Source organism: Phyllostomus discolor, chromosome 9, assembly GCF_004126475.2.
Source record: "Phyllostomus discolor isolate MPI-MPIP mPhyDis1 chromosome 9, mPhyDis1.pri.v3, whole genome shotgun sequence".
NCBI classification, from domain to species: Eukaryota; Metazoa; Chordata; class Mammalia; order Chiroptera; family Phyllostomidae; genus Phyllostomus; species Phyllostomus discolor.
The window spans coordinates 81,558,073-81,578,077 of record NC_040911.2 but is presented as its reverse complement, the minus strand read 5'-3'; the positions used below and the strand labels follow the sequence as shown (position 1 = coordinate 81,578,077).

General features: G+C 47.2%; 1 protein-coding gene across 8 annotated transcripts in view; it reads right to left on the bottom strand.

The window, feature by feature from the left end:
* Positions 1-1,573: 1,573 nt before the first annotated feature.
* The window catches only part of UBOX5 (U-box domain containing 5), a 32,284-nt gene continuing 13,852 nt past the window's right edge, over positions 1,574-20,005 (bottom strand). For 3 of the 8 annotated variants that reach the window (XM_028524036.2, XM_036009626.1, XM_036009624.1), the window contains 6 exons: positions 19,678-19,753; positions 13,577-13,746; positions 10,172-10,266; positions 7,839-9,036; positions 4,709-4,870; positions 1,574-2,295 (listed from right to left, as the gene is read on the bottom strand). In XM_028524036.2, coding sequence (XP_028379837.1) covers positions 2,087-2,295; positions 4,709-4,870; positions 7,839-9,036; positions 10,172-10,225 — 1,623 coding nt within the window. In that variant the 5' untranslated portion in view covers positions 10,226-10,266; positions 13,577-13,746; positions 19,678-19,753 and the 3' untranslated portion in view covers positions 1,574-2,086. The remainder of the gene's footprint in view (positions 2,296-4,708; positions 4,871-7,838; positions 9,037-10,171; positions 10,267-13,576; positions 13,747-19,677; positions 19,754-20,005) is intronic. The other 5 variants (XM_028524037.2, XM_036009625.1, XM_036009628.1 and 2 more) reach the window with 3 other exon arrangements.

The following is a 20,005-nucleotide window of genomic DNA, read 5'->3' as shown; positions in this document are numbered from 1 at the left end:
GAGCAGCGCCCCCTTGACTACATCAAGGCTGTAGTCCTGAGTCTCCGTCAGTGGAATCTGAGTATCCACTGCTTTGTGCCTGGCTCCGGGCTCCAGTGAGAAATAAACTGTCTCTGAACCTCACTGGCACCAAGAGAAAGGTCATTCCCATTTTCTAGGGGAGAGAAACTGAGCCCAGCAGCGCTCGGCATGTTTCCGGCAAGGGCGGTGCCAACAACCACTTCCTTCTGGGGGCCGTTTTACAATGAGCTAAGGAAGGATGGATCTCCAAGGAAACAGCTGTGGCTCCACCTGGTCAGAGAGCAGGCACTGTCCACTCTGGTGGCTCTCATGTCTGGTTTCCCATGAACACACCTAGGAAGCAGGAACCTATTCGAAATGCAGATCACCAGGCCCCCCACAGGAGAGGAGGCAGCTCCGCCCTCATCTGGGCATGCTTTATGCTGACCCCATGCTGGTGGCTCCTCTGGCTCCCAGGGGTGGGGCGAACAGGACAGCCCCCAGAGGGAAGGGCTCCCTGAGGCCATGGACCTGCTGGGGGACCAGGCTGTCACCCTGATGCCATGACAGGATGAAGCTAGGAATCCTCCCCACCCCACCCGTGATTCTTCTACAAATGCTGGGCTTTTCCTAGAACATATAAGCATGCAGGGAGGTTCAGGTAAGAATCTGGAATGCCTCAGACATCTAAAGCCAAGGGCACATGGGAGCCTCATCAGCCGAGAGGAAAGCGCCCCAGTGCAGACCGCTAAGTCTCCTGTGAGGCTGCATCAAAGGGAAGCGCCACCCAGAGGCAGAGGGAAGGGCGCAGCCACCTTTGGGACTTCCACATCCCCTAGGGACTCTTTAAAACACAGATTCCTGAACCCCAGCCCCCAATCTCTAAACTCTTGGGTGTGGACTGCAGTCCAAGAAGGTGAATTTTTAATAATTCAGGGTAAGAACTGCAGTTCCCTCTGCCCTGTGTGGGGAGAGAGAACACCAGCTTCCATCCTGAGGGACCTCCCCGGCGCAAGGCAGCAGGCCTGTGGGGGAGGGAGAGCAGGCAGCTTAGAGCCCTGGGGAGCCAGAGGGTCCCCCAGCCTGTCCGCAGGGGCCTGTGATGGAATCTCAGAGATAAAATATGAAGCCTCTCTGGGCGCTCTTTCCCCGACATGCTCAGAAGGTAAGAGGGAAAAGCATGGTGTAGTTTTTCATTAATGTTCTTCTAGTGATTAGAATCCATTCCACACAGTAAACAATTGTGAGAACACATTATTTTCCCTCTGGGACTCCATAAAACTAAATTTTGAATGAAAAAAAAATGCAGCTTACAAACAAGCAGTTCTCCTGAAATGGGCCCCAGGCAGAAAAGGCCTGCGCTGCCAGCCAAGGACGGTGCCTTCCTGAGCCCCCACTCTCCCACCCCCACGCACACCCTCCTGCAGACCCTGACACAGCACATCTGACCCGAGGTCCAGCCTGATGGGGCTGCAGTGACTGCTGACGGCTGCCCTGCGACAGTCCCACTTTGAATGTGTGCAGGTGGGGGACAGGAGTATGACGACACACAGAGGCAATCCACCAGGAGGAGTCCACAGCAGACGTCAACCATCGCTTTATTAAGGCTCGCCAGCCAGGTCTTAGTCATTCGCTGCGCAGACCCCCGCCAGGGCCCCCTGGGGCAACACTGAAGGCAGAGGCTCTCTCTCAGACCCGGAGCCGCAGTCCACTGTGCTCCACACACACACCCTGCAGACTTGGGGTGCAGGATTATGCGGGTAACTTGGGGGCCCTCAGCAGGGTGGGGCTGGCTCTGGCAGGCCTGGGGTGGGGTGGCAGGGAGGGACAGGAGGGCAGGGACATCTCCCCCATCCCTCCTGGCCCAAACTATGGCTTTGTGATCCTGTTGCCACTTGAGCCGGAGTGGAGTGCCCCTCCCTCACCCTCACTCCCGGCTGTGCTGCACTGTGGGAGGCAATAAAGGCAAAGCCCTTGGGAAAGAAGAGGTCCCTCCGTGGCTGGGACCTGGCCAGAACTCAGGGGGCTAGGACCCCCACTTCTGCTCCTCCCAACAACGGGTCTCCTCAGGTCCAGGCCCAGTCCCTCAGAGGTGGACCCGCAGCACATCCTGGCTGGCGAACGGCTGCTGGCAGGCTGCGCACGCCACGGGCAGGCAGTGCTGCTTCTCACCCAGGCAGGGCCGGCAGAGGAGGTGGCCACAGGGAAGCTGGTACACAGGCTCCTTTCGGAAGTAGGAAGAAAAGACTCGTTTGCAGGAGGCACACTCGGGGCCCAGGACGCTCCCAGGCTGCTCTGGTAAATCAGGGAGGAAAGCAAAGAGCCCAGAGTTAGGGAGAGCTGCCCCTGTCCAGGCTCCGTCCTGGAGGCAGGGCTCACGCTTGGAGTGGGACAGAAGCTGCCCCACCCTCCACCCTGCCTCAGCTGGGCTGCATCCCTCCCCAGGCCGCCTCTGGCCGAGCTGGGAGCAGAGGTACCAGGGAGCCTGGAAACCTGAAAGGCCTCCTCTCCATCATCAAATCTCAGTGCTCCCATGACTGCTCAGAAACAGCTGGTTCCTGAAGGCAGATGGAGAGCACTGGGCCCTTCCTCCCAGTCTCTCAACAAGAGGTACTTTCCTCTGGGACAGGCTCCCAAGGCCAGAGCAAGGCACAGGCTCACCCTGGCGACCCTGATAAATTATAAGAAAGGTGCAATGCGACAAGAAAAGGAAGAGTGGAAAATGGCCTGGTGTATAAGGAGGGGGGGGCAAGGGTATAGGGCGGTCACTGGGGGCAGGGCTGAGGCCTGGCTGAGCAGACCTGCAGCAGAGCCTGGGCCTGCTTCTCTTTAGCCCTGCAGCCCAGCAGCTCCCCTCCCCAGCTGTCAGTCCCCTTCCTGGGCTGCCAGCTCCCTCTCTGCCCACACTTCCCAAAGGGCCTCCTGAATGAGGGCCACGGTGGGCAGGTCCGGCCCCCTCCCAAGCTGCACCTGCTCTTCCTTCTCTGGGGGCCCTTGCCTAATGAGGCTGCTTTTCCTCTTCCAATCCACACCCCTCTGGAGAGGGCAAGGATGGCTTCCTGGGGAAGAGCCGTAAGAATGAAAGGGAGCCAGCCATGCAAAGAGTGAAAGGGGCAGCAAGCACAAAGAATGGCTGGCCCATTAAAGAAGAAAGATGCAGAGGTGTGACATGTGACAGTGTGGCTCCAGACGAGATGGCAGAGGAGGGAGGGCAGGGCTGGAGCTGCAGGACCTCACAGGCAACAGGAGTTTAGCTTTTATTCCAAGTGCAATGGGATGCAACGGGGCAATTCCAAGAAGTAGAGGACCATGACCTAGCTTACAGTAAGGTCGCTGGCTCCTGTGAGGATGAGGACCACGGTAAGGAAAGTGTGGCCGTTAGGGAACAGCAGGGGCCGCTATAGGAGTCTGGGGAACGCAGAAGGAAGGGCAGTGGAGCGGAGGACCTCTCTGAGGTCTGTGCTGGCAGAGTAGGAACAAGATGTGATGACGAACAGAACGTTAATGTGAGGACACTGGAGGAAAACTAAGGATGACCTGCCTGCTAGAGGCCCGACCGAACAGAAGAAGATCCTGCTCTTACCCTCAGTGGTGTGATGGGGGTGGGGGGTGGGGCTGGGCCTATGCACCAGTTCTGAGTTAGAGAGTTCACTCTGGATACCCATGAGCTTTCCACACAGAGGTGCCAGGCAGCTGTCAGGGAGGTGGGGGTCTGAGTTCCGAGAAGTGGGAGCTACAGGTAGACACGGGCAGTCACTGGCCAGGTGAACTCTCATTTTGGGTGACAACGGGGACAGAGAGAAGAAGGTCCAGGACCATAGTATGAGAGAGTAGAGGTGGCAAAGGAAATTGCTGAGGGACCACTGAAAATGGGGAGAGAAAGAGTGTAACACCTGGAAGGCCAAGAGAGAAGGTGTTTCAGGAAGGAGGGGCTGGTCAGTCAGGTCAGAGCCCCCATGACCACCGTATTTATGGTCATGAAAATCGCTGGTCACTTAGACAAGTTCTTGGGAACGGCCAGGATGGAGACAGAGACAAAGAGGTGGGGACGGAGAAGAAGAGATGCCTGCGCCCCAGACCAGAGTGGGGCCCGGCTCTGCAGAGGCGGGAGAAGCAGCGTGTGCCTTATCGTTAGCTCCGCCAGGCCCCATCCCGGCGAGGATGCCCCAGCTTTCCAGTTGGGTCCTCTCCCTTTGCATCCCAGTCGCTTCCATCATCCAGCGTGCTCCCAAGTTCATTTTAGGAAAACACTGGCTCAGTAAGCTACCACTGTTCTTCTCTAAGCCTAAGAAAATGTTAACAGGAAGAGATGAAGATGACATACTCAACTCAAACTTCACACATACATAAAGGGCCCCAGATGTCAGATGGGAGACAGACTAGATGAGAAAAATAAACTACAGAGGAAAAACAAAAGTCCTCAGGACGGAACAATTAACAGTAGATCTTATCCAAAAAAAAAAATCCCAAAAACCCACAGTAGGGGAACCAAGCCCTAAGTCTACAGAATTACTAAATAAAGCCTTTCTTCCGAAGACAGACTTCACAGGCAGCCTCTCTGCTCCCCCTGAAAAAGGAGAGAGACTGGTCCCCCCCCCAGGCCTGGGTGTTGGAGCCAAGCAGCTGGGCATGAAGGTCCGGAGAGCCCCAGAGGATGGCCCAGCGTCCCACTCAAGGGCTCCAAGGAGGTGGGCAGGACCCACTTTACCTGACCCTGTGACTGCCTGCCAGGAAGCACTGGTCTCTCTTATGCCCTCTTGCTGCAGCTGTCCCCTGGTCAGTCGCGCTGTGAAGGAGGGCAAGGAGCCAAGGGTTGATGTCAAGGCAATTTCCAAGCTTTGTGACAGCTTCTGCTCATGGGACACCGGACCTGTCAAGAGATGCATGGACAATATCCAGAGAGAAGTTTGACAAAAGAAAAGACCACAAAGGCCAAGGAGGAATACAAAAACAGCACTTCCAACTTTAAATAAACACAAATGTAAAGAAAGTCCCCGTCAATATCTACTAGTGTGGACTGTGATGACAGGATACCAGAGTTAAAGGCTGGGGACCCTGGCAGTTGCTACCCATTCCACACGGCTTTCTGGGCTCTGTGCTAGCTCTCCTCTTCCTGGGAACTGCTGGGAACGCAGGGGCCACCTTGTGGCTCAACTGAGGAACTGCATCCTACTTTCTAAAGGCCTCCCTGCAGGCCAAGGAAATGCCTCTACAGGCAAACATCTAGCCCTGGGCCTGCTCCCTGCCCCCATTCCCTCCCCAGCAGCCTTAGAAGGATCTTTCCATCTCCTCCCTCCTGGAGACCCCACCACTGGGCAGGGCCCATGGCCTACACTCTCTAGGCATTTGTGTCCTCTACTGTTGGGTAAAGCAAAGCAGTTATTACTGAGTGGAACAAGCACTCTGCCCACTTCACTTTGGAGGGTCCACAGAAAGCCAAACAATGGGCTCAGGCTGAAGGCAATGGGGGAGGGAGACAGCTGCCCAAGGAAGGGCCCAGAGACCCACCTGGTTCACAAACATGCCTGTGGTGGGGGGTGGGGTGTTTTCTACAGTCTATAGGGCACAGGACATCAGCTTGGACCCTTGAAGGACCCCTGCTCAGCATGCTCCTGTGTCACCACCATACCTATCAAGGCCAACACCAACGAAAACCTCTCCAGACATCCAGGTCTAAACTACCTTCCTCCTGGTCTCACCCATCATACCTCAGATGCTTCCAGGAGTCTCTGGGGGTCATGTTAACTATAATTTACACTCAAAACCTGAGAAGGCACAGATGTAACCTTTTTTAAAAAAACATATTTATTTTTAGCCCTGGCTGGTGTGGCTCAGTGGTTGAGTGCCGGCCTGCAAACCAAAGGGTCACCAGTTTGATTCCCAGTCAGGGCACATGCCTCGGTTGCCGGCCAGGTCCCCAGTAGGGGGTGCATGAAGGGCAACCACACATTGATGTTTCTCTTCCTCTCTTTCTCCCTCCCTTCCCCTCTCTCTAAAAATAAATAAAATCTTTTTTTTTATTTTTTTTTAAGATTTTATTTATTTTTTTTTTAGAGAGGGGAGGCAGGGAGGGGGAGAGAGAGAGAGAGAGAGAGAGAGAGAGAGAGAGAGAGGGAGAGAGAGAAACAGAAACATCAATGTGTGGTTGCTGGGGGTTATGGCCTGTAACCCAGGAATGTACCCTGGCTGGGAATCGAACCTGGGACACTTTGGTTCCCAGCCCACGCTCAATCCACTGAGCTACGCCAGCCAGGGCTAAAATAAATAAAGTCTTTAAAAAATTGTTTTAGCTTTAAGTTACACAGTTTACAGGCTAAGTGATAAACGCATGTAGAAAGCTGTGGTTCCAGGAACTGGAATGCATCACCAGACCTACCCTGACTCCAGGAGGCCGGCAAGCAATTCAACCTCTGTGCTCCAGGAAGGCTGCAAGTGATCAAGATGGTCTCTGAGCCACTGTTCTCCAGGGAGAGAACCACCGCTGGTCAGCAGATGAAGGGATGCTAGAAAAATCACTGGACTGCAACTTTTATCTGATCAACCTTTCTCCTTGAATTCCAAACCCCTTACCTACTTTTTTTCTGAATTCCAAACTCCTTACTACTCTCTTCGTTCCCTTATAAAAGAGGATGGCTTGAGACATGTGAAGACAAGTGTTTAGGGTTTAGGACATATAACGCACTGTCTTCTCAGGTCACTGACCATCTGAATGAAGCACCATAACGATGCAATCCTTGTCTCTACTTACTGGTTCTGGCAGTAATGGGTAACGCAAACACTGACTTTTCCAGTTTCAAAGAGCTAGCTCCAAAAGCACCAGGTACTGACAATCACAGGGAGTAATACGAAAAATATAGAGTAAAGGATGCTAAGACTGTTCAATTGTTTCAGAGTTTAGAAAAAGATACTTTCTAATTTGTCTTATCAAGCACATAAACCACCCATACCAAACCTGACCACATATGGTGGGTACACACACTCACACTCCAGTTTAATCCCACTGCTGAGTGTAGAAGCCCTACACAAAACACCAGCAAACAGAATCACGAAGCCCGTTAGGAGAAGCACAACCAAATGGAGTTTACTCCAGGAATGTCATAATGGTTCAACATGAAGAAGTCTATTCACACACTTCCTTACATTAAAAGACCCAAGGATGAAATAAAATAAAATAAAAAAAGACCCAAGGATGAAAAGTCATTTCTGTTGACACTGAGAAGGAATTGGACAAAATTCAACCTCCGATCTGACATAAACACAGTAAAACAGGAAGAAATGGTGCCGAGGCATCTGAAACGCGTCCCGATGAACCCCACCTCCTGATACTTGTGCCCCCGAGTGCCCCTCCCCTTGAGAGTGGGCGGGACTTCAGTGATTTGCTTCCCACAGAACAGAGCAAAGGGGATGGGATGCCATGTCCACGATAGCAGAGGACACAAAGCCGACTTCCGCCTTCTCTGCCCACTCTTGTGCACACAGCTTATCATGCTGTGTGCTGCCTTTGAGAGGCCCACACAGCAAACTGAGTCCAGACTCCGGCCACCAGCCAACAAGAAGTGAAGCCTTCAGTTCAACAATTCAGCAAGAAACTCAATCTTGCAACAACCACGTGGGTGAGCTTGGAAGTGAATCCTTCCCCAATCAAGCACTGAGATGACCACAGCCCCTCAGAAGGGCCTGAAGCAGATGATCCATCCAAGCAACTTGATTCCTGACTAGAGAAGCTATGAGGTAATGAACTCGTGGTGCTTTAAGCCAGTAAGTTTGGGGGTAACTTAAGCTGGCAAAGCATGAAACAAAGGGCGACAGTCAGGCATGGACACGGGGCAGTGGGTTACCTGCTGAGCAGTCCATGTGTGTCAGACCGAGCTCACTGGCAGCTTTCAGTTTCTTAGGGGTATGCTCTGAGGTAGTGGGGGAGACCGGGAGGGTTGTAGAAAAACAGGACGCATTTACGCCAATGCTACTGTCGGGGGCGTGTTCAGCCTGCTCCATCTTCCTTTTCCGGGATGGCAGAGCAATGGAAGAAGGGGTCACTGCCAACGCAGTCTGTGCTCTCCCAAGCAGGTGGCAGCCAGGGATGGAGTGCTGGAGCAGGAAATGGTCGATCCGGGCCTTCAGGGAGGGGTGAGGCAGGGGCTGGGAGTGCGGAGTAAAGGCTACCCCTGTGAAGGGGTCACTGGGCACCCGGCCCCATGTGGCTTCACTGCGGTTACACTTCTCCAACGTGCTCTGGTCGATGACCTTGCCGGAGGGCAGCAGCATGGGGCAAGGCATGATCTCCAGGGTGATGGGATCCAGGAACTCCTCAGGCACATCTGGAATTACCTCAGCCAGCTCTTGCAGGCTGGAGGTAGCCTGCTGGTCCTCAGGCTGGGTCCCAGGGTCACAGTCACTCTCCATGGGCAAGGTCGGAGCTTGCAGAGCCAAGTCCTGAGGGAGGCTCTCTGAGGCAACCAGCAAGACACTGTCTATCACCTCCTGAGAACAGGTTTTGGCTGGCTGACCCCACACTTCCAATCGCTTGATGCAAGGGATACCACTGCCTGTCACGTGGGTGATACAGATCTTGAGATGGGCCACATGGTTAAGGGAAAGAGTCCCTTTGTTCCAGAGCTCCTGGGCCGCCACAGCAGGAGAGGGGAGTGTAGCTTCCACAGAGGCAAATGGTGGCCTGGCCTTGAAGCCCCTGTGGCTAAACACCACTTGGCTCTGGTTTTTCAACAAGACCTTGCCTACCAAGGTGAACGCCTCCTTGTCAGGGATGGTAGGCTCGGCTGGCCCCAGGGCCCAGCACGCTGGGGTGTTCCAAGACACTCTGCTGGACAAGGCAGACGTGTGTACTTCCAGGCCAGTGACATTCTGGCCTCCCCGAGCTGTGAGGTCGATGTTAACCCTACAGATTTCCACACTGAAGGGGAAGGAAACCGTCACGTGGACTGGCGGCTTAATAAAATACTCTGTCCTAAAACCGCGACTCCTCTTCGTGAGATCATCAGAGATGAGATTCTCTACTTCATAGCCATCGGCCGATATCTAGATTGGATGACAAATGTAAGATAAACTGATATTATGACATCCAAATGAAGAAAACTGGGTCTCCAGAATTTGCCCCTTCTAAGACAATTCTTTAAAGAAAACCTGAAGTTCCTCATTTAAAGTTTCCTCCAGTGCCTCAAATTCTTGTTTGTTGTTTTTTTTTTTTTTGCAGGCACCCGAGATCAGGTGAGAGCTGAGGGCAACGGTGGCCCCAAGTACTGCCCGTTCTTTACAAATATGAGCAACAAAACTCTGCCCAACACATCTCTGTGACAAGGGGACAGACATACTGGTGGTTTTTCATTTCAGAAGATGAAAACAAGCAAAACGAAGATGTTCATTAAAGTTCTCAATTTTGTATTTGGACTAATAAGCATCAGAACAAGTTCCCTGGGAAGGCACAACAAGCTTCTTGTCAATCTATGAATGATGCAACTTGGTTTTTAACAAAATGTGTGCAGAGGAACAAGGCTCACAAGAAAATGACAGGAAATTTAAAAGTGAATGTGCTAGAAGATGGGACTGTAAATAACTTCTTCCCCTTTTAATATTTCTAACACTTGTTAAAACCAATGGAAATTTTAAGATATCTTTGAAGGAGTCAGTTTAACAATCTGGGTACCTAAAACAGTACGCTGAGTGCAGAAGCTCCAGATGAGGGGAGGGGTCTAATTCTCCCCTCCTAGCTTTCTTATTCCCTGCTGAGCTGTAGAGAGATACCCTCCTTGCACAAAAGGGGAGGCAGCTTAATTCACATAAAAAAGAAGGAATACAAATTACAAATACAAGCCAGTATCCCTAGCATATGAAATGACAAGAACTAGGGGCAGAAAGAGTATTTCTACCTTCACTATGACTTTGAGTGAAACTAAAACTTATCATCAGCGGGAAAAGCACACTGAACACGACCTTCCACAGCACGAGCCACAGCCCACCCTGTGGTGGAGCCGTCTGGCCCTGGAGGTGCAGCCTGACCCGAGCTTGCCTAAGTAGCGCCCGGCGGGATCTAAAGCAACCAGGGTGAAAGCACACTGAACCCGACTGAAGTTCGCTACACAGGGCAGGAAGTGGGGAAACCCATGAAAAACAGCTCCGGTGCGTTCATGTATGTGTGTCTGCTTGTTTTGTTTACCTTGTTGCAGTAAATTCTTGGTCTGAACTGTGGGAGGCAAAGGTTTATTACCATCTTTGTGGCAGCAAGGATATCTTCCAAGCATCAGAAACAGCCTTAAAAAAATAAAACTTGGTATTAGACAAGTCAAAATTCCATTTTAGACTTTTAGGAGTTGATTCCTAAGAGAAGAGACTCAAAGAGGTTAACAACAAAAACTCTCCATCCTGGCCAGCGTGGCTCAGTCGGCTGGAGTATCATCCTATAAACTGAAGGGTCTTGGGTTCGATTCCCAGTCAGGGCGCTTGCCTAGGTTGCGGGTTCAGTCCCTGGTTGGGGCACATATGAGAGGCAACCGATCAATGTTTCTCTCTCAAATTGGGTTTCTCTCCCTCTTTCTCCCTTCCTCACTCCTAAAATCCAAAGGCACGCCCTCAAGTGAGGATTAAAGAAAAAAAAACTTTCATATACGCACTCTCAGGTCCTATACTCACTCTCTTTAGCTTACATGTAACGCTGGGAGAAAAATCAGTCACTGCGAAACTGCGGAGGAGACTTCTGTTGCAGGCTGGGCAGGACGGCAGCTATTCTAAAGACCCAGGGCCAGCAAGGGGTCAGCTCTGTGCGGGGCTCCCCACCGGAAAGGGAGGCCCAACGGTGGCTGAGCTCAGAGAAGGAACAGGCCTGCCTTACCCAGAGGGTTCAGAACAGGAAGGGTCATCACAGAAAATAATCATGATGGTACTAAGCATCTTTGTTATTTAATACTTGTCAGTGCAGTTACATTTTCTTATTAAAACAAAAACAAGGAAAGTCAGAAACATTACTGAGAAATAGAAAATCTTAGGGTTGGAAAGCACCTTTGAAAGGACATCTAATCCAAACAGTCATTTTAGTGACAACTGTCCAGGGCGGGGAGGAATAGGTGAAGGCGGTCAAACGGTACAGACTTCCAGTCGTAACAGAAATGAGCTCTAAAGATATAATGTGCAGTATGGTGACTACAGTTAATGACACTGAACTATATGTTTGAAAACTGCTGAGAGAGATGATTTTAAAAGTTCTCATCACCAGAAAAAACTGCACGAGGTAATGGATGTTACTAATTTATCACAGTATCATTTTGCAGTACATGAGTATACACAAATCAAACCATCATGTTGTACATGTTAAACTTTTACAGTATTACATGTCACTGCAGCACAGTAAAGTTGGGAGAAAAATGACCAGTGTCTCATAGCCTCTGGCACTCCCCGTGGAGACACAGGGCAGCCACTAGCAATGCCCCCTGCAGTGCAAACCTGTCCAGTGGATCTGGACTCCTTGGATAAGGCCCACCAGTCATTCCATGCTTTTCCATCTGGCCCACGAGACTATTAAAAGCTTCCATTAGCCCGACAGGGACAGGGCCACCCTCTGAGGTCTATGTTGTCACGACCCGTCGGTGCCACTGGCAGAGGCCGGGCACGCTGGGTGTCCTGTAACACCTTGGTGAGCAGTTTCTGCACCGTGAGATCTGCCATGGGGCCTTGAAATATTTATGATCTCAGCCCAGTCCCGAACGCTGTTTTATCTGTAAACACAAAGTAAATTTAACATGGTTTTAATGTATGCTAAATTCCCCAGGAAGGGAAGAGAGAGTGTACTTTGTTTTGTTCAGATCTTCACCAAGAGGTGTTTACCATTTCTGAAAACAGCATCACTGAGGGTAGCGCCAATACACTTGACAGTCTGCATCTGCCTATGTTCCCGGCGATTCTGCATGTCGGTAAAAGCTCTGACTACTTTATACCTCCCAGTATGGTCATACCCAAACATTTACAGGTAAAAATAAATTTTACTATCACAATTTAAAACATCTCCTGTATATTACCACCTATTCTGGCATCTGTGTGTGTTTGCGTGCATGTGTTTATGCGTACCTGAACAGTCAGGCTGCGGCAAAAGTGCGTTTACAGTTGTAACACAGTAACTAATAACTGCACTACGAGAACAAACTGTGTGTTCTGCACATTCACAGCTGTAAACCCACTCTGGCCCCACGCTGCGTGTGTGCGTGCACCACTCCAGGGGGCTCGCCCTTCCCCCTCTGCCTTGATGGGCAGGACTTTGGTAAGAAAACAGAGATACAAACCTTGTTATGATATCAACATGCTGAGAGGTGGTTAATATTAGTAAGATCAAGGACCGCTAGTGTGCCATCATCTCTGTCTCCACAGTCCACATTTTAGGCCTTTATTCTCTCAGCGGAAAAAAGCAAACCCTGGCAGAGGGAGCAATGCCAGTTCCTTGAAGTGCTGATCTGATTTCCCAGTGCCTGCGTAGGCACTGATTTTACCAACATTTACTTTCTTCCAATCTCCTTGCTATTTTCTTGGACATTTCCCACCATGGTCTTTTAGTGTATTCTACATGTCATGAAATTAATTTCTCTGAGAATCTCAATGCCAGGACCAAGAAAGCCTGGCAGGGTCTTCTCGCAGACATGATGAAGAGCTTTCCTGTGAGTATAATGAAGTCAGGTGGAAAAGTCTCTAAGACTTTCTGAGCACACAACTCAACGGTGAATGAGGTGGAGGGTCCCAGCTGTGACTGCCCTCACTCAGGACAGCTGCCCTCGGCCTTTAACCCCTGGCTCAGACGCCTGCCTCTGTGGCTGGACCTGCGAGATGGCCAGGATGAGCGGGGCAAGGCCTATCAAACTTTAGTTCTCTCTTAACTTTTAAAATTCCACCTCAGATACCTGAAAGAATCTGACTGACCCACTAATCAACATGATAATTTAAAAGGTATTTATCCACACTGTGTCTCAGCAAGCACAGGGCTCACTCTTCTACTAAATCGACAGACAAGGACTCTCCAGTAGTTAAAAAAAAACAAACAAAAAACATACCATTGGCCAGGGAGGCACATACATAAAATGACTTGGAGGAGACTACCAGGGATTTTATTCTATTTAAATCTTACCAACCGGTCGGCCCTAAAGTGGGCACTAATATCCTACTTTGCAGATGAAGAAACCGAGGCTCCAAGAGAGGTTAAGATGGGACTCACATTCCAAACCCTCCCAACCACCCTGGTGACTGTTTACTTGGCCACCATTTACCTTGAAGGATTTACCAGGAAGTTATACAAATACCTTACAACTTCTTTTCCTCCCTGTTACTTAGGTCAAGGTTTGGTATCATGCATTTCCTAAAAACCAACTCTTCCGAACTTAAAATGCATGTGCCTGTGCTCTGCCATGCAGACATCTAGAGGCCCTGACTGCCCTTTCCAGTATGTATTGGATCAAACCTCAAATTGCTTTTTGAGGAAAATCTTTAGGTAAGCTAGCCTTCTAGCATCTCACCTCATCACAAGTTAATTCCATCAGTCAGCTATTAAAACATATGGACCTTTACCTGACAGAAACAGCCTACTTACCAAAACTGAATTTGGGCGAATTGAAGGAGAGTGTTCAGTCCATCCACGCTAATTGTTTTTAGTGCCTGCCCACGTGGCACCTCATGCCTCCTTGCCTGGCGTCCCTGGTGGCTGCTGTGTTCATATCCCCACCACCACGTGTCAAACTTCTCAGCAGTATGGATCCTCAGCTGGAGCAAAAAATAAATGTAACACACTGATAAAATTCAGTGACCATTCTCAGATTTACAGGGCACCAGAGCGACACCCCAGCTGAGCAGCACGATTTTAGTCTCTAAAGCGAGTTACTCCACAGAGCCGCCCCTCAGAGTAGTGCGCTGAACCCCCCGTGTGCTTACTCCCGCCACCGCCATCCCACGCCCCTCGATCCTCTGCAAACATGCTTCGCCAAACTGTTCACTCATTTTGGGTGGCCCATCATCAGTAAGGGATTTAGTAAGAAACATCTCTATAAAATCGAGTATTTTTATCAGCTTATCAAAATGATGACTCTCTCCTCAGCACAGTCTCATCTTCTGCAGATCCGTGAGAAAACTCTCTTTGGTCTCAGTACTGAAAACAGCTGTTTCTTCCAATCAACTCAGCAACTTACCGTATGGATATGAATGATATAACTGATCATATCATTTCTTTACTTAGGCTGCTAAAAGCTCAGGATAAAATCTGTGGTCCATCCCTCAAATTTATCTTTACCTAAACTGTTCAATACTTTTTATGTCAGAGTGTACTTTGTGAAAGTTATCTTAAAATAATTTTGGAACAGGAGGTATGGGGTATAAATAATAAATCATTTTCCTTTTGGCAGACGTTTAGGTTGCTTGAGATTTTATACTATTATAATATTAAGATAAAATTTTTAAGATTTTTGTCTTAGTACAATTTTGACTTTTTTTTTTCTTAAGGGGTCCTACGTGTTTCTTGTTAAGCTTGCTCTTTAGGAATAGGATCCTTTTATCCCATTAATTTTTCTAAAGTTATTCCTATATAAAGTAAAGCTTTTCACTTTGGTATTTTATTATGTGTTCCGTTGTCTCACTGAACTAATTGATTTTAACAGATCTTCAATTGCTTTTTTTGGAGGGTCGCACAATCTCAGTCATAAATGAGAACCCCTTTCTTAAAACGGTGACTCTGAGCCCTGGCTGGTGTAGCTCAGTGGATTGAGCGCAGGCTGCGAACCAAAGTGTCACAGGTTCGATTCCCAGCCAGGGTACATGCCTGGGTTGCAGGCCATGACCCCCAGCAACCGCACATTGATGTTTCTCTCTCTCTATCTCCCTCCCTTCTCTCTCTAAAAATAAATAAATCTTTACAAACAAACAAACAAACAAAACCGGTGACTCTGATTTGTCTCTCCTCTTATTGCACAGCCAGAACTTCCAGAATTCTATGAAGTTGCTTTGCTTGTTTTGTTCTCATTAGAAGATGCTTCTAGTACTTCATCTTCGAACATAATGTTGACTGTTAGATTGAAATACTCTTTTTATGTTAACAAAGCATTCTAATTTTCATAGTTTCTTAGGAAGAAATTGCTTTGTATCCTGCTTTTATTTGTATGTTGGCTTTTATTATTTTTCTTATCTAACAGACTAATGAGATATAATACATTTTTCTAATTTTAAACCTTACTTTTATTCCTAGGATAAGATTTTATTTTTAAATGTCTTTATTTTTTAAGGAACAAACATTTATTTCTCACAGTTCTGGAGGCAGAGAAGTCCAAGATTTAGTGTCTGGTGAGGACCCACTTCCTGGTTCATAACAGGCTCTTTCTGCTGTGTCCTCACAAGGCGAAAGGGCTTTTTTTTTAAAGATTTTATTTATGTATTTATTTTTTAGAGAGGGAGGAGAGGGAGAAAAAGAGAGAGAGACAGAAACATCAATGTGCAGTTGTTGGAGGTCATGGCCTGCAGCCCATGCATGTACCCTGACTGGGAATCGAACCTGCGACACTTTGGTTCGCAGCCTGCGCTCAATCCACTGAGCTACACCAGCCAGGGCTGTGAAAGGGCTTAAATGTTTTTCCAATTGTACTAAATCTGACTTCTCATATTTAATTTTAGGTGAGATATTAGTGCACATTTGCACATTTACACGCCCTGTACTAGACACAGGAGTATAGAGATAAAAATGAAATGGTCAGGTGGTAAAACTATTCTATAGGTACCATAATGATGTCTACATTGACATTACGTATTTGTCAAGGCCCACAGAACTAATGTAAACCATGGACTTCATGTAATAACAATGCATCAATACTAGCCTCTCAACTGTGACAAATGTACCCCGGTAATGTAAGGTGTTAGTAAGAGCAGAAACCGTGGGCAAGGGAGAAGAGGAAGATGGGACCACTCTGCTCAATTTTTCTGTAAACCTAAAACCACTCTAAGAAAACACTATAATAATAATGGTACTAATAATAAAAAAATGATTGGGGGAAAAGGTGACTGAAAACAAACTAGGATTGGAGATCAAACTTAAACAGTGACTACGCCATTACAGAACGAGTGTGGCAAATAGTTTTAAAAATATCTCACAAATGATGACACACCTTTCTTTGGGAAACAGTCATGCCCAAACAGTGCAGGAGTCTCTAGGGCTGGATGCCAACTAGGTCTTTGTACACTCTTACTGCCCTTCTGGTGCCAACACCGCTGGAACTTTAAAGGTTAAGTCCTCCTACCTATGCTTCATCCAGGGTGAAGAAAAAAAAGCTCACCATATGAAAATGCAAACACCTTGCCCAGGAAGGCCGCCTCTCCAGTCCAGCCTAGGAAATGGCCCAGTGCTACCTGAACTCTTGCAAACACTGTCCAATAAATACTTACAGCCTCCTTCTCCAAATTTGGGGCCTACATACAAGACTAGATTTGACTATAAATTGGGGACCGCAGATCATGGCTAAAGTGCCCTGCAGTTCAGAGAAGTAGCTCGGAGACGGATAATAAAGGCATTATAAGACAGCAAGATGACAGAGTTTGTAAGTAGATATGTCAACTTTCATTAGAGATTTTTTCTTTTTAGTACAAAATATTGCAGATAAAAGTAAAGATTATAATATAGTAGATACTCTTATACCCACCACCTAGACTTAGCAAATGTTAACATTTTAAAATGTTTGCTTCTCATTTCAGTGTTAAGAACAAAATTTATGACATAAATAAAAACCAACACCAATTCTATTTCTTCTCCCTTTTTACCAAGAAGCAGTATCTGAAGTGTCTCTCATTCAAGTCAGTATAGGACTGTGTGTATCCAGACAATGTAGAGTAGTTTTATGTATTTTTAATGTACCTTAATGATACTATACCGTAGTTTTATACCTTGCTTTTCTATTAAGCATTATTAAGTTTTCTATGTTGAAATGTGTACATCTAGTTCATTCATTTTAACTTCTTCATGGCCCGTTCTCAAGTCTTTAGGTATCACAGACTTCCCTGTAATGGTGATTATGGAATATAAAGGTTTCTAACAGAGATTTCTGCAGATGGCATTCGGAGTGGGTAAGGATGGCTTAAATCAATGTTTTTTAATTTGTGGTTTTGAAATCAAGTTATGGGTTGAATAACTGAAAGAGAATACAAAATATCAAACTGCACATAGCATCATGCCATGACTGTTCTGTTTCCATTTCATACAAATACATAAACGTCTATACTAGATCCAATATCAAATGTATTTCTTACTGTGGCTCTTGATGAAAAAATTAGAAAAGCACTGGCCAAAAGTAAACCCAGAAGTCAGGGAAGAATTCACAGGAGTAACATTTGAATGGGGACAACTAGGACACATGCCTGACCTCATGGGCAATTGTGAAGATTATTATATATTAACAGTACAATAGACGATATTTGTTTGAGCACAGGTGTCAAGACCCAAGAAAGAACTGGAAGAAAAGGGGAAGGTTACTAGGGAGAGGGACAGTAAGAGTCAAGGCAGAGAGGTGGGACAAAGGGAAGAAGGTTCAGGAAATGCAAATATGCCACCTTGCTGGAGGGGGAGAGAGGAGGCAGGGCTGGAAAGGCAGGTGGAACCAAGTGTGAAGGACCTTGAAAGTTATGCCGTGGGGCTTTAGGATACTGTACTGGGTGGGCTGAGGGAGTGATTTCCAAACCACAGATCAAGAATCATGAACTCCAGCTCTGACTGGTGCCGCTCAGCAGACTGAGTGCTGGCCTGTAAACCAAAGGGTCACCAGTTCAATTCCCAGTCAGGGCACATGCCTGGGCTGCAGGCCACGTCGGGCTCCCACTAGGGGGCATGGGAGAGGCAACCACACGTTGATGTTTCTCTCCCTCTTTGTCCTTCCCTTGCCCTCTCTCTAAAAAGAAAATATTTTTTTAAAGAGCCATGCACTCCAATTACTGAGCCACAATCAGTATTTAAAAAAATTAAAAACAGAAAATGTCAGAGTGCAGCACACGAGAACAAACAGTGCTTCGTGAAACTTCTGTTCCAGATACACATATAGGTATCTGAACCTTTCTTCCTCCCTTCCTGGGTTTTGATGTAAAAGGTCTTTCTTACTAAGGATTGTAGTAAAAAAAAAAAATAATTGAAAGCTGATGATCAGAGGGAAGTCGTAGAAGGCTTATAACCAGGAAAAGAAATGACACTAATAAAGAGTCTGCCATTAACCTCCTAGATAACAGTAATTCTGAACCACTTAAGAGGCAATTCGCCGTTCAAGGGGTTTCCCTTTCCTCTAGCTGATGTGTTCCTACCATCTCTTTTCTGCACTACAGGAGGTGTTGTCTTGCAAATGGCTTCCTGAAGACATCAAATGAGTATCCAAGTACAAACTACTTAGAAATCAACTAGCAGTCTGTTTTTCCCCATTTTCTTCTTTCATTTTTTTTAAGATGAAAAAGGAGAAAAATAGACTATGTATGACATATTACTGAGTATCTCACAAGGATTTCAAAGCTACCTTACAAAAAATTTATTTTTCAAAATTTTAATGAACTTTTTATGAGCACTGTAGGTTCGTGTGTCGTTGTAAGAAACAAAAAAGATTCTATGTATCCTTAACCAGTTTCCCTCAATGTTAACACCTTGAATAGCTATAGTACAACGTCACAACCAGGAATGGACAAACTTCATAAGTTTTACACACACTCATTTGTGTGCCTATGTGTTTAGGTTTTTGCAATTTTATTCTATGCATAGATTTGTGTAATCACTACCACAGTCAAGATACAACACAGTTCTCTCACAAGGATGCCCTGTACTGCACTTTAAGAAGCCTTCTATTTTAGGGTCGCTGGTTCGACTCCCCAGGGCACATGCCTGGGTTGCAGGCCAGGTTCCCTGGTGCGGGGCACATGAGAGGTAACCACACATTGATGCTTCTCTCCCTCTTTCTCCCTCCCTGCCCCTCTGTCTAAAAATAAATTTTAAAAATCTCTAAAAAAAAGCCTTCTATTTTATAAGTCCAAATACTCTATTACCACACAAGTCTCGAAGCTGTAAGTCCCTCAGCTGAAGATTCCAGTTAATTCCACTACCCACACTATAAGAAACAAGCTTGAGTGACACCTTTACCCTTGGTGTATCTGTCACTTAAATGATAGGTATGACTATGTAAAAAAATGCAAAAGTATATATAAAAAGAACACAAAATAGAAGAATTATAATCACACATTTGTTAAAAACCTGTATTAGGAATATGTCCACGTGAAGAGTTTAGAAGGTAATGGTGGACAAGCAGAAATTTAAAATACGCAATGTATTATAGTAGTAGGATAAGTAGTTTTTTCTTTTCATGTTTCAAGTGGACGTAAGTAGTTAAACAGCTGGATGGGTTCCTGAGGTCCAAGGCTGATGTCAGGAGGAATGAGGCTCTGGATGCATGCCAGCTGTATTCCTTGCAGCTGACCGCCCCTACAGAACTGGGTGTCCAGACAGAGAGGGACCTTCCTCCTCTGCCTCCCTGTACTCAGGCTGAGCACAGACAAGTGCAAGAGAAGGGCTAAGAAGAGATTCAAAGGTAGGGTGACCAACCATGCGGTCTACCTAGGACTGGGGTATTTTCCAGAATGTGGAACTCTCAGTGCTGAAAGTAGGAGTCCAGGCACACTGGGACAAGCTGGTCGTCCTACCTGGAAGGTTTCTGTCTGTGCTTCTTTGGAGCCTGAAGCAGCCAAGCAAACCTTTTTGTTGTTGAGGACTCAGAACCTGGGGTGAGGAAGCACGGGGGGTAATTTAGAAGAGAGTAAGGTGACCATGACACTTTCTGAACACCTGAGTATTCACCTGCGTTTGGCCTACACAGAAGATGCCATAACTAGAGTTACACAACCTGATTTTGAGTCTCACGAAAATGTAATGGAAAGTAATTCTGGCAGTTACACATATTTTAAAGACTAGGCTCAAATGGGTTACTGAGGGAAGAAAAAGAAGAAGAAAAGATTACCTGTCAAATAAGAA